Source organism: Apteryx mantelli, chromosome 7 (genome assembly GCF_036417845.1).
Source record: "Apteryx mantelli isolate bAptMan1 chromosome 7, bAptMan1.hap1, whole genome shotgun sequence".
In the NCBI taxonomy this organism is placed as follows: domain Eukaryota; kingdom Metazoa; phylum Chordata; class Aves; order Apterygiformes; family Apterygidae; genus Apteryx; species Apteryx mantelli.
The window spans coordinates 10,997,518-11,011,405 of record NC_089984.1 but is presented as its reverse complement, the minus strand read 5'-3'; the positions used below and the strand labels follow the sequence as shown (position 1 = coordinate 11,011,405).

The 13,888-nt window shown below is 39.1% G+C and overlaps 1 protein-coding gene across 1 annotated transcript in view; it reads right to left on the bottom strand.

Moving 5' to 3' along the window:
* FAM13C (family with sequence similarity 13 member C) overlaps window positions 1–13,888 on the bottom strand; it is a 135,661-nt gene that overhangs the window by 97,303 nt on the left and 24,470 nt on the right. The window contains exon 6 of the mRNA XM_067299788.1: window positions 1,917–1,955. Coding sequence (XP_067155889.1) covers window positions 1,917–1,955 — 39 coding nt within the window. The remainder of the gene's footprint in view (window positions 1–1,916; window positions 1,956–13,888) is intronic.

The window sequence follows — 13,888 nt, the reverse complement described above, 5'->3', positions numbered from 1 at the left end:
GAGAAAAAATCATGGCAGAGGGATTCACAAAAATATTTGAGGATGAGAACACTTTTTTTAACCCCCAAATTTATGGCACAAACTCAAGATAGGAAACTTGGTTTTAGTTCCCCCCTGTGCTTGAAGGGATTTGAACTCATATCTCTGAGAAGAATACCCTAATTCCACTAGGTTTGAAGCTGAGCGTTTCCTGTCTCCCTGCTGCTCTGTTTCACTGTTTATAAAAATATTGATTGCAGATACTGAAACTCACCTGTTCCATAACCTGGATGAACACCCAAACCATTACTTACCAATTACTGGGTAAGATAGGAATGTTTCAAATTCAATGTGATCAGAACAAAACAATTCCCAGTTGTTCCGTTAGGATCAAAAATGGAGAAAAATGCCCAGAAATCCTATTATTTGCTGAACCCTATATTATATCTCAGATTCAGAAATGAGTCAGGACTACATGCAAGTCATCCACCAAGCCTGAACAGTCAGTATGGCTCTGGAAGATACTGTTTCACAAAACAGATGATTATTTCAATAGTGCTTGGTAATTTCTGTGGTGATAAAGGCTCACCACCAGGAGGTATTATCTTCAGGCAAATTGAGGTAGTATCTTTTCAACTCTTTCCCCTTGACTTTTGTCTCCCAAATATATACTATACTTTCTTATTGCTCTACTAGTATTTAATTAGCTTTTGGGAGATGCCAGCTTGTCTCTGCTTCAATAGCTTTGCCTAAAATCTCCAATTATCTTTCCTAGTTCACTCAGAAAGCTATTTCCTAACTAATGCGGTTTATTAATGTGCTGCATTTCTGGCAAAGCAAGCAGAATATTAAGTGGGATACTTTAGCACTGCATGGCATTCCAAAGTATCTGGAAAATACTTAACGTTCCTCTGAACCATAAGATCTTTTCTTCTGCTTTTTCACCACAGAGCATAATAAACTTGGCCTCCACTATGATGCTTCAGTGGAATCTCAAAACAGCTCCCCTTTACCCCCCCAAACTAAAAGACTGAAACACATACCATGATTTTCCAGTGACTATTAGGTTAGTCTAAGGATCTCTGCTCCAAAATGCAAATAGAAGTGGGAAGGCACTACTGTATTTTTAAGCTTTAGGGGCAAAACTATTCCCTTAAGAGATTTTTTTTGGCTAAGTTATGGTCAGCGGTCAGACAGCCCCCAAGTCAAATGCTGGAGAAATGATGCAAGGAAATCTAATCTTGGGACATAACATAACACTTGTTGCTTACATAAACACAAGTCTCATAACGGCCAAACCTGTCTGACAGAACCACAGCAAAGCATTTCATTTTTGTGTACACTCCAATTTTTCTCTCTTCACCAAATTTAACCACCTGCATAAAGCACAGTCATTGCTCGCCCTGGCCCTCTCCAACAGGAAGCTTTCAAGGTGCTGACTTCACTGCTGCCTGCCTCGCTCTCCCTGGAGTAAGCATACACAATTATTTACAGTATATTTACTCTGATTGTAACCCAGCCTGTTGATGTGATGCTGCAACGCCAGCCAGCACTAAGAATTTACTGGTGCAAACCCAGGAAACACTACCTGAAACTAGACATTTCATCCTTGCAGCTTACGAAACACCAACAGGTGACCCATGATATAGGTATGTATAAACAGAATGAAAAATTAGAGGAATATGTATATTAAAAAAAAAACAGTATCAAGAATAAAATATCTGTTTGGGGTCAGCAGGTGACACTGGTCTGTTGGGCCTCTATTTATCTGTCTGTAGCTGATATACATTAGCAGTAAGACTTTGAGAAGTTTCACTTTTTAGGTTATTCCCCCAACAAACCAACAATCATTACACTGTAGAGGTACATCATACATATTTCTATGTGATAATGAAAGTTTCCAAGCAACATTTAAATATCAGGTGCTTTCATCCTACCTTAATAACATGTGTCTGTTTCCTTCTTCATCTTCTGTGCTATCTTTCTGTGCAGAGAGAAGAAAGAAAATGTAGAAGACTGGGTTGCAATTCAAGACCAGCTTAGTCCAAAGTTCAGTTATGTTGTTCTTGACTATTTTCAGGAGGATACATTATTTCATAAACACTTGTTCATTTAAGTGTTTCTAATTTTCTTGTCATGCTTGGGACTGCATCCTATCATTTGCTTAGCTCACAGCCCATCTGTGGGAACAGAAAATTCATTAACACAATTCTAACAGAAACAGCTGAAAAAGCTGTCACATTTAAAATAATAAAATGATATATTTTAATGACTACTAAATTAATGGCCTCCTTCTACATATGAGAAAGCAATACATTAACTCAGTAGGAACAGAAATAAAGCAAAAGTATATTAAAAAGAATTTCACAGACCAGAAAAGGTATCTGTATATAGCATCTTGCTTGAAAAATACAATAGAAAAAGTAATCCTGCTTGATTGGGAGGTAAAAGGTTTGGGGGCTTTTTTGTTTTTAACTTTTTGGTATTATACAGTGGTAATGAATCAAAATCAACAGGGGGACCTCAGCTTGGATACAGAAGAATATCTTGTCCAAGCCCAAACTTCCTGACGCTGCTGTAGCCTGTGTCCAGTCACCTCCGCTTCCTGAGAAAGGTTGGATCTGCACCTTTTCACATCAATCTCATCTACAACGTGCATTAAATCTCTCCTGTTCAGAGTTCCCCGAAATTTTTAACAATTTAAAAGCTATGATAATTAGTAACCCTTGGGGCCTACAAGACATAAATTCAAAATAATAAGAGCTCTTAGTTGAATATGGGAAGCATCTGTAAGAAATACCAATGTAGCCACGTGGGAGGGATTTTAAGAACTCTCCTCAAACTAGCTGGCACTTCCGTCATTTAAGTCAGAACTAGGATTCAGTTTTGAAAGACTTCAGCCATACTATTTTAATTTATTTTATGAGAAGATACAGTTTTGATCTGATCTTGTGTTATCTAGACCCCAGACAGTTAGAGGTATAATTAGAAACTAGAAAAACTATCTAGCTTTGCAATCCTTTTCACTTTGTATGCTTTCATCCCTTGTGATTTTTCCTGCTTGAGCGTCATAACCTAATCTGGAAAATGAGGACATCACAAATATTCACCATTCTGCAGTACAGACATAAAAGTGTTACTGTAATTACATCTGTCATGTAGTTATCTCACAGTAGTGAAACAGGCACTACATAGCTAATCAGAGCTACCCAGGAAGAACTTGTCACGCACGGAAAGGGATCAAGTAACCTTTCATTAATCCAAACCTTAAGCAACCTCACGTTAATTATCATAAAAATGGAAAACTTCTGATTTAGGCATCAAGTCAATAAAACACTTAAGCATGTGCTTAACTTTAAAAACTTAAATATGCTAAACGCTTGCTAAGTAGGTTGGCAAGCACTGAAGTGCCTTGTTAAATAAAGCGAGACCTAAGTCTTGCACATACACACACACCCCCAGAGCGTGCAGTGCCTGCCAAGAGAAATTTGACGCATACCACTGAACTACACAATTTCCATTCATTTACATTACTAATACTAATAATGCTCAGGTGAAAAGGAAGATGAGGAGCTTAACAGCTGGAATCAATGGTTTAGTATGCGAGAAAGCCATTTGGGAACCCCAGGCTTAGCTCTGGGCTGAAAGAAAAGCCTACCATGGCACGCACTTTCTGCCTTCACTCTTCTCTCCTAACATATGCATCTAGTCTTCAGTTTAACTATAAATTCCCTTGGTGGTAAATAAGGAGTTGCAGTTCTTAAATCCTGCTCCCCAAATTACTAATTCTCACTTTTCAGCACCACAGTGTGCCAGATTTACCAACCAATTTACCTTTCTGCACACTGCAGGCAGGCTGGGGCAACGTGGGGAACTAAAGTCTCCTGAGGACCCTTCCAACCTCAACTATTCTCTGGCCCTGAAACGTTCAGTTGCCCCAGAAAGGGAAAGCTGGGTTCAATTCCTTCTTTGTCTCTCCCAACCCAAGACCGTACCATAACCACGTGCTCAAACTCCAGTGGGGAGTGCTTTTCCTTCCTCCCAATGAAGCTCTCATATTTTACTCTGACCTTGCTCCAATATTTTGTCAATCATTTGGGGACTGCACCCATGCCCTCCTGCTTCCTCTGCAGTGACTACAGTTCCTGTAGGTCGAAGTCTGCATAATTCTTGTTCAAACTCTCTCTAGGACAACCAGCTTTTAATTATTCCACATTCTTACGCTGGACCATTTTCAACAAAGGGGCACTAAGCGTTTTCTGCCTGAACTAGGCACTACTGGCAAAATAAACTCGCTATAGGAATGGAAAAGGCTGCAAACAAGTTGGGTTAGCACACACAACTTCATTGTTTACTTCACAACACCTTTAGCATACTTAATTGTTTCTTAATTGCACACGGGTTTCTGAATAAGAGCAAGGATTTCTCCAGGGATCTTTGCAGTTAGCGTAAGAAATTGTGCTAATTAACAATTCTTTCAACAATTTTAAAATGTATCACTTGAAACCAAGGGAGACTGAAGCCACAAAAAAGGAAAACAGGTCTGCAAAATACATAATATTCTGCATCACAAAGACACACAAACACCCTGAACGTTTTTTTTCATTCCCATTGCAAAATTAGACTTTGGCTCTGGATTTTTGGACCTCTTCCACTACCAGCTAAACCCCTGGGGGATGGTTCACAAAGCCATTGCATTTGATCAAGTTGGTATTTGAGTTGAGTGTAAAATAAGCCCAAGAGAATCCATTTGTTTAACAATACATTAGCCTATTTTAAGTAAGAGACTGCTATGCAAAAGGTTAATTTCAATTAGTACTCTGTGGTAGTATATAATAAACCTTCCACCCTTTCTTTAACCTCAAGTTCTAAAAAACAAGTGAAGTTTCCAAACTCTCTTAAAAACACCAGTTACAAACTAAGTACTAAAGGGAATAATTTGACCTGAAGCTTTTTTACTAATGACTGTACCTGCCTCTGTCCTGTCACCAAGAAAGAATATTAAAAGGTGTCAGAGTTTTATTTTTGGAGGGGGTGAGGGGAGTCTGCTGTCTCTTCTGCAGTTCTGCACGTCTCCCACCACCGGTCCCGTATGAAAGCTTGCATCACGTGGGCACCTTTCCCCAAGAAGCATCTCTCCCTCTTCTGATGGCGCTGTAGAAAACCAGCACAGAATATACTACTCTTTTGAACGGTGCCATTGAGGACATATTTCTTCAGAATCTACAAATGCAGAAAGCCCAGTGGGTAGCCTCAAACTCATCCACTCCAGGGAAAGGAGTATTTAAAGATAAGGCAGAACTTTCCAAAGATGCACATGCTTATAAGCCATCACCTTCCCCACTGTGTTTCGGACATACCACCTTGATTCGTTCTGTTAAACTTTGCTACAAAAACAGTGCTTTTTGGCTTCCTATTGAAAGACAGCAACCATAAGAGCACTGCTGCGGGAGAAGATATCACTCTAAAAGACTTAAGAAACGGTTGCATGTACTGATGAATCTGGCACCTCAGAATTCACAGTGCAATAAGCTGTTGTGAGCAAGCCCATGTAATAATCTATTAAAACATACATTTTTAGAGAAGACCTGTTATAAGGAAAAAAACTAATGGACTTCCTATAGGTACTGTAAGCCCTGAGTTAATGCCTGGCATTGCTTGGTTCAGCTACCTTGATACCTCCAGGCACAAGGAGCTGGAATTTATGTTCAAAACCAAAACAAATCTCAACTACATATACATTTATATACATTTTTATACGCATCTTCTCCGAGCATGTAATTTACAATAATCACTATAAACTTCAGTTTCCTTTCCTTTTATTGCAATTGTACTGTAATGCCTAGTAACATTGTTGTAGTCCTCTCTTTCAGTCCTCTCTTTCAAAACTATTTCATTATTATGTTTATTAGTCATTTAATAGTCTAAGATCATATAGCCTCAAGAATGCCCTAAGTAAATCAGCCGTGGTAATGATCCCTGCTTCACCACCAAGTTTTTTTGCATCATATTATTTTCATATGAAAGAAAGTGAGGTATATCTTACAGCCGTAACCTATGTACTTTACTCAATTGCAGTGTTCTGTCTGCATTTTAATCAGGATGCAATATTAGAGTGCTGTTTGCTACATGCCTATTTGCTACTGAGATTTCACATTTTTAACAGAACCTGAGAAATTTTGAACAGATATGACAATGATTTTACCTTGAAGCGTATAATTAATTTTGAAAATTAGAATTTTACAAAAATGAAACTTGAAACACATTAGTACAAATATCTCTTGAAATGGAAGATGTTTAGCATTCACTGCCACAGTTGGTTAAGTCTCTAGATCTAGTCTCAAAATTTATCAATGGATTTTATGTGCTGAATACTAGAAATCAGTGGTGGCAAAGATTTTCGTTTTCTGCAATATTTTCTCTCTTTTTCTGAGGTTAGAACAGATAAAGCTTTTCTGGAATTGTAATATAATGACAGTTTGCTACTGCCTGAGCTTAAATCAGTTGATGAAAATTTATTGACATGTTATTTTGAATTAGGTGGAAGGCTTGTGAAAAAACCCCCACACCCCAAAGTTTTAAAACCTTTGTTCATTTAACAGAAACAGTTGTTTTTAGCTTTAAGAACCTCACTCAGCTGGTAAAAAACAGGCATTGCCCACTTTGTTATCCAGTAAAACTGGAAGCTAATGTAACTGCGAATTCAGCATGCCTCTTCACTGCTGTGTGTGTGAAAACAACGATAACACACTAGACTCCTAAACAGGTTTTATAATTAGTCAGGTTAAATGTGGACATAGTAATGTTTCCAAGTTTTTCTTGTTCTATTTGATATATATTAAAACCTCAGTTTAGCTATATGTTACATTCCTATTCTGTCCTGCTTCCTTCCCCCCTGCACACACTTTTAGACCTGCAATACGATATATTGCAATGCCACTTCACTGTAGTGCTCAAAAAGCATTTTTGAGGAGTTTTTTTCCCTCAGTAGGATTCATAGATTGTACAGTCATAGCACCTCTAGCTCTTCAGAGGCTTGTAATGAGAAGCTTTCAAATGCCTGCTGCACAGTAGCTTAAAAATGAGTTTCACACAACCCAAGAAGTGTTTGTCCTCTTCAGTTATTGTTCAAGCTGGCCTGGAAGTCAGCTTACTATCTACCTCAAATTCCAAGTGACACATCTCCTCACAGGGCGCAATTATTTTGGCACACTGCAAGTCAGACAAATATTCTGAAGACACAGGAGTTCAAACACTTCCCTTTTAGTCTCTTTTCAGAAGTTCTTTGTAATATCTCACCTATAAACTTCAGAACTGATTTGTCTTATTGTGCTTGTAGCAGAATGCAACTGACTTTTCGGGGGCAATGAGGAGAAAGAGGATGCACTTCCTGGTAAGTCTGGTTTTGTGTACCAGAAATATGTGCAACTGTAGTAGTGTGGGGGTTGGTTTGTTTTTAACACCATATCCCAAACTTTGATTTGGGAAGCTTGTAGCTACATGAAACATTCTGTCTGTCAGCAGAGTCTGTTAGCAATAATCTAGCGTGTTCTGGTTTAGGAATGATAGAAATGCTTTGGAAACAATGTCATTGCCTCCAAAAATCATGCAGTATTTGGAAGTGGATGTCACATACAGAAAAGCAGTGTGGGATAGGAGCATGCTCCAACCCTGTAAATTTTGCAAGATCTATGAGAGGCCCTCTATGGCTTGCAACATCTGCCAACTTTTCTGCCTTTGGGAAATTCTTAAGCTACTTCTGGAAAAAAAAAATCCAAGAAAATTCCTCTTCTCTCTCCTTCATATGCCACACTCAATTACCGAAAACACATAGGAGCCTGTCAGTGCCCTCCTCCCAGGTAGGCAATGCTAGAAAAGTTACTTCTTTAAAGAAAAGCTGTTTTAACCCACTGGCCATTTTGAATGCCACCTTCCATCACTAGACGTCAGCTGCATGGTTGCATTTACATTTCCCTCCCCACCTCCTATTTCCTCGCATTATGCCCACTGTCAAACAGCACATCCTGCAGAGCTTGGGCAATCTGGTAGCTGTTCTCAGTGCGGTGCTAGACCAGGAGCTCTTACAGAGTAAGTCATCTTACCAGATCAGCCATCAGCAGGGATACTGATACTTCCCAGCACACTTGAGCTGCTTGGTGGTGGCAAATGGGAGCAAAAAGGGAGCATGGCCAAACTCAGGTTTCAATAGACATATAAAATTCAAATCTTTCAGTTACTTTTGTAACTTGTTTCAATAGCATTAAAGAATGAGACTGATTCTTCTCCTGTAACCAGGGCAGACTGCCCCCTTCTGAACACCACCTCTTGGAACTCATATGATTGTGAGGCAGATAAGAGAAAACTGGAACTCCATTCTCAGCTATTTGTTACTATTTAATTTAAATAACAGAGAGGGCAGAAGACAGTCGGTCCCAGATGGTAGCATGTAGGGAAAAGCATACTGCTACATTAAAGATGCACTTTTAATTAAGTTTTATCTGAATGATTATAATTTATGATTTTACCACAGGTGTTCTTAAAATAATTACCTTCTATTTCCTTACACAGTACACATTCCTTGGAAACAGAATCAAGACTGTTTCTTCATTTAACTATTTTCTTAATTATTTTAAAGATTATTGCTTTTTAATTGTTTTATTATTCATACTTACTTTGTTCTTTTTTGGGCTCTTTTCAGAATTCTTTTCAAAGACCACAGAAATGTTTTTCAGGTGGCCAGGTGCAATTCCGAGCAGCTAACAAAATATGGTATGTATTTCATTATGTTTGGATCTAGGAAAACCTTTTCATACATAGAGCTATAGATTTAATTTTGGACTTGGGAATGGCTCATTTTTGTCACTAATGCTGCACATATGGTATAGATTTCCTTCAGTTTTGTATTGCATTTATGAAGATTGATATCTCTTTCATTGTTGCACTTGCATATAGGTCTTAACAGATCACCTTGTTACACATCAATGGTTGCAATGTGTACTCAATATAAAAGCTCTAGTAGTCATCCAGATTTATCTGAAGACTAATTGTGCAGGTCAATGCATTAACTAGTGATTACTTAGTTTCCTATCAATATTTCTGCTGATAACATAACAATACATTGTGAACTGGCAATCAGAAAGCACAAGCCAAGAGAAACAGGCTCCTGCTTCATGCAGGCTGCAAAGATACACCGGGTCACATTTTTCCCTTGCGTTTGAAACTCATAGTTCAGCTTTTTATTAAAATCCAAAAACAGAGTAGGATGAAGATAGGATTTCATGAAGGGAGGAGAAGAATAATACACAAAGGAGAAAGAGATATAAGGGAAAGATTCCTACCTTCTCTCACATTAATTCCTGTTGGATCTGCAGCAGCTTTTTAGTATGCAAGATTACATTCTGAAATTATTCTTAACTGGATCTTATTGTCTAGCGAAAACCCCCCAACAACGACCCACAAATAAACAGAACCATTCATCTTCTCCCTGTATTTATCTCTAATGATGTTATCTTTATACTGAAATAATATTCAGCCTGAGGCAGTCTTAAGAAACTGCAGAGGCCTTTGTAGGTAGCATGTCCTGAGTCAGAGCAACAGCACCAAATGGCATCTACGTTGGCTTTATTTTAACAGTCAGAAACTAAGGTGCTAATACCACATTCACAGAGCTATCAGTGTTCAGCCCAGCTAAGCAGCCATTAGGGAAGAGAGCTCCCCACTTTCCTTCAGCAATGCACATCAGGGCACAGAAGACTGCCACGCACTTCTATAAAAGCTGGCAATGAAGTCTGAAAACGAACACATTACTGATGCAAAGAAAAAAAAAAAATCAAGACCTTGCATACTGAAGCCAGACAACAAATGCTCTAAGGTAGCTTCCCTAACAGGAAATCACACATATACTTTTTAATGTAATGAACAAGTTCGCTATCCTCTGCTTTCTTAGCCTTGAAGTACTGTATAGATGGACATATGAGGGTGGGGCCTCACCTGCACATTATACAATACTGGAGATATCCAAGTTCTCATTTAATATGCTTATTCAATACAAGCATGCAAGAAAAATTTTAAAGGACACCGTAAAAGTTATGACGTTGTAAATCTAATGCCATTTAATGACTCCACTGCAGTCTTCTCCAACAACCCCACAAACGTCGTGTATATGACATCTGACTTGTAGCATCATTTATGACACAATTCAGCTGCTCCTATGGCAACTTAAATAAAAATTTAATAGCAACAGATGCCAGAAATCCAATTATTGCTGAGTAAGTGACCTCAGTCACCTTCTGCCTTTTGATGTTAAGCAAATCGACAGCACAGAATTGAGAATACATTTCCATTCTGTGAATATTTGGAAGTAAATAAAAAAATGAGAGAATTTTCCATAAGTTCATCTGGGACTCCAACTCCTCTTTTCTTTCGTTAGACTCCCCACAATTGAGTATCTGGCTCTAACAAGACAAAAATTAAGCCTTCTTTGAAATAACCTTTGGGATTTCTGTGTACAAAGTTCAAAGACAGGCAGAAACATTCAGTGTCTATTTATTTGAACTTCTGTCCAGAATAAAACCTTGTTACTGTTGGCTCTTACCAAGTAAGCCTAGCACATAAAGCAGCTTTTGCCAAGAAACACTGAGAGTCTTCCTTGCAGAGTAATTCCCAAGCTTTGGGCTGTCTTGTTCCCACAGTGTTTCGTTAGCTGAAGAACTAAAGAAGATGGATTCTGTTTACGTAAGAACAGATATTAATAGAGTCCATCCACGCTCATTTCTGTTGCATCCCATGCAAGGATATTCAAATTGACCCATGCAGTTAACATATGGGTGAAACCCTTCTGCTAAGTGGCAATTGCAGTGAGTAGGGTTAAGATCAGAACGTAGAAATTACACTGGGGATGGATTTGGGGGGTACAAGGAGGAGGAGAAAGAGATGGAAATCACATTAAAATAATTACTAGGTCTCCATTTCATAAATTTTGAAAATTTTGCCTAGTAGTGCCTACATTCCACCTACATTTTAGCAGTGTTCTCTTTCAACTTGTTCAGTGTGTGCTAGAGGACACTGAGGCTATTCAAGGCACCAACCAAAACAGCTAGACCAAATTCAAGATCAGATCTGCTGAATGGTCCATCCCCACCTGTCCACCACACTCTTTGTGAACTTCCTTATTTCAGTGGGGTTATTTCTCTGAGATCTGTATGAACAATCTCACTAGTTCCCCTGCATATCCAAAATCCTCTTTATGGGCAAGTTTCCCTCCACCCTCTCTTTGATTATACTGAGAAACAAGGGAAGAAGGAGAAATCAAAGCTTAAAGTCTATTGCAAGGTTTAATCTTTCCACTGTCCATTAAGCAATCTGGCTCAAATCCCACTCCCTGATGCCTGCCAGCAGCTTGTACGGTTTATCTTCCCTGCTCCCAGAAACAGCAGGGCTTCCAACACAAACATCTCCCAAATAGCAGTACAGCTGGTCTGACAAACAAGAGGGACTAGTACAAGGGCTGCAAAGGAGAAACATCCCTGCTTTTTCACCCAACTCTGGGTAGTGTACAAGAGCTGGTTGTGAGTCAGTTTTCTCCAACAAGATGGGGAAGGGAAAGAAGGACGAACAGAAGGTACCTGAGGACAGGTTTTGGCAAGGCAGGAGATGCTAAGGACAACGGTAAGTCCCTCTTTGAGGCAAAGGGCTACATTCCCTAACCACCACTGCATGAGTTCATGTGGCCCCAGAGATGCCCTTAACGTCCAGCTACCTATACTCAGAAGATGCCATTTGTCCATAGGAACAGCCTAAAAATAAGGTGAACTGGAGAAATAATAAAAAATGACTTGTGACAAAAACTATTGCAATACATTCAACAGTTCAGTAGAACAACCTGTTATTGGCACATCTAAAACTTGTAACGAGTCTTTTCTCTCTACTAAAATTCCCAGCAACCGTATTTAACCAGTGTCAGGCCCTCCACACGCTCGCACATTCTGCTGTCCAGATGATAGGCAAGGTCTTTATTCTTAATGCCTACGGAGACATCACAAGCAGCGCTGTCTGTAAATGAAGTGTTATCACTGCCTGGAAAATAGCTTATGCAGGCAGACAACTTGGAGACATGGCAACTATGTGGCTTTTCAAGAATGACAGAATCCACCAAACAATGCTTATTTTACACTGAAATCCAAATGAATCCCATCCCAGATTAGGTGTTTTTTGAAGGGCTGAGGAAGGTCTCCATCACACACATTTTCTGAATGTATGCTGACATTCTGCAGGGTAATCCAAGAAATGTAACATGCTGAAACTTGAGCCACAGCGCTGGCAGAGAAATCCAGCTCTGCCTAACATGCAAGCTCACACAGCAGCTAAAAAGGAAAGCTGAGATGCTGTGGATGAAATTTAATTTCTTGGACAGGAAGCTCACTGCTTTGTGGCAAGAGGTGCAAAATAGGCAGCTAATGAAAAAGTATATGAGGAAAAAAAAGTGAGAATGAGTGCTGCAGAGCTGTCTACACCCTTTCAGATTAATTCCAACAATACTGTCATAATTTCTTCCTTTCTCAACTGATCTTTTTTGTTGAAGGAGTTCAAAAAGAACAAAAATTTCCACACAAATTCACTGAAGAATATTTGCAGCAAGGCTGAGGCCAGAAAGACGTAAATTACAAAGATATTTTTATAAGTGACCATTGATACATAACTCAAGCAACACAGCACATATTCAGAATGGCAAAAAGAAAAAAAGACCCACATGAATAACACTAGCACAAAGGGTCAAATTTTAAAGGGTATTTGAGAAGTTAAATACACCCATTGTGACTTTCAAAGCTGTCTACAAATGTTCAGTACCTAAAAGCATGACTTATTAGGCTTGAACATTTTGAAGTGACAAGCTGGTGAAATTTGTGCTTTGCCCTGTTCTCAGCATCAGTCTGACTTTGTCACTTCACCAGTTTGCCTCTAACAAGAATAGAAATAGATCTTTGGGGCAGCGCTGACCCAAGTATAGAAACATACCAGGTCTAAGAGCAACACAGCAAAGAGGATATCCGTCCTTTTCCCCATTAAGCACAAGCAAAGCAGAGATGCTACAGAGGACTTCACAGGAGATGGAAATACATATTCTGCTTGCTGTCTTCCTCCTATTGTGATGCATTTTCTTCCCTCCTTTTGTGTAAGAATAGTCCTGGACTGGCATTGCTTTTGTTATTATAAAGTTCTAATCTTAAAGACAGTGAATTCAGTGGAAGGTGGTGTTAACCAGCTAAGATCTAGTCCATTCCCATTGAATGCAGAACAGCATCAATAAGAACAGTGCATTTGCACTGACAGCATCATCACGCTGAAAACTGAGTAGGAAAACAAATCTCTGAGATTTAGTTGTGCCAGTTGAGTGAGAGAGAATCTCAGTCTGGCTTTGATGAGATTTTCCATCATGGGCATAGTAAATATTTCCCAAAGTCATACTGAATGATGCACACAGCCATAATCAGTTTCAACTCTGATTAATTGGTATTTTCCACCTGAAAAACAGGCCTGGCTGAAAACTGCCTATCTTTAACCCACACTGAGCAAGCAAAAATTGTGTGGTAAAGAGTACCAAGTCAGCAAAAGCTTACCAGAGCTACTGAAGCGCCTGCACAGTTGTCTCAAAATGGTAGAGGAGAAGGAGAAGTCTCAGGAAGACTTCAGTGGAGCTATGATATTTCATGAATACTTTGACCCCTTTAAGGAAAAAATAAATCCTTAAGTCTAACAACTCTTGCAGCTACTCTGATGGTATGGAAGGCTGGAAAGCATGAAATACAGCAGCAGCAGAAGAGAGAATCCTTCCCTGTGGTATCACTACATTTTAGAGAAGAGCTTTACCAGCTGGTAAAGGAAAATTTGAAATGGGATATGGAAACATAAT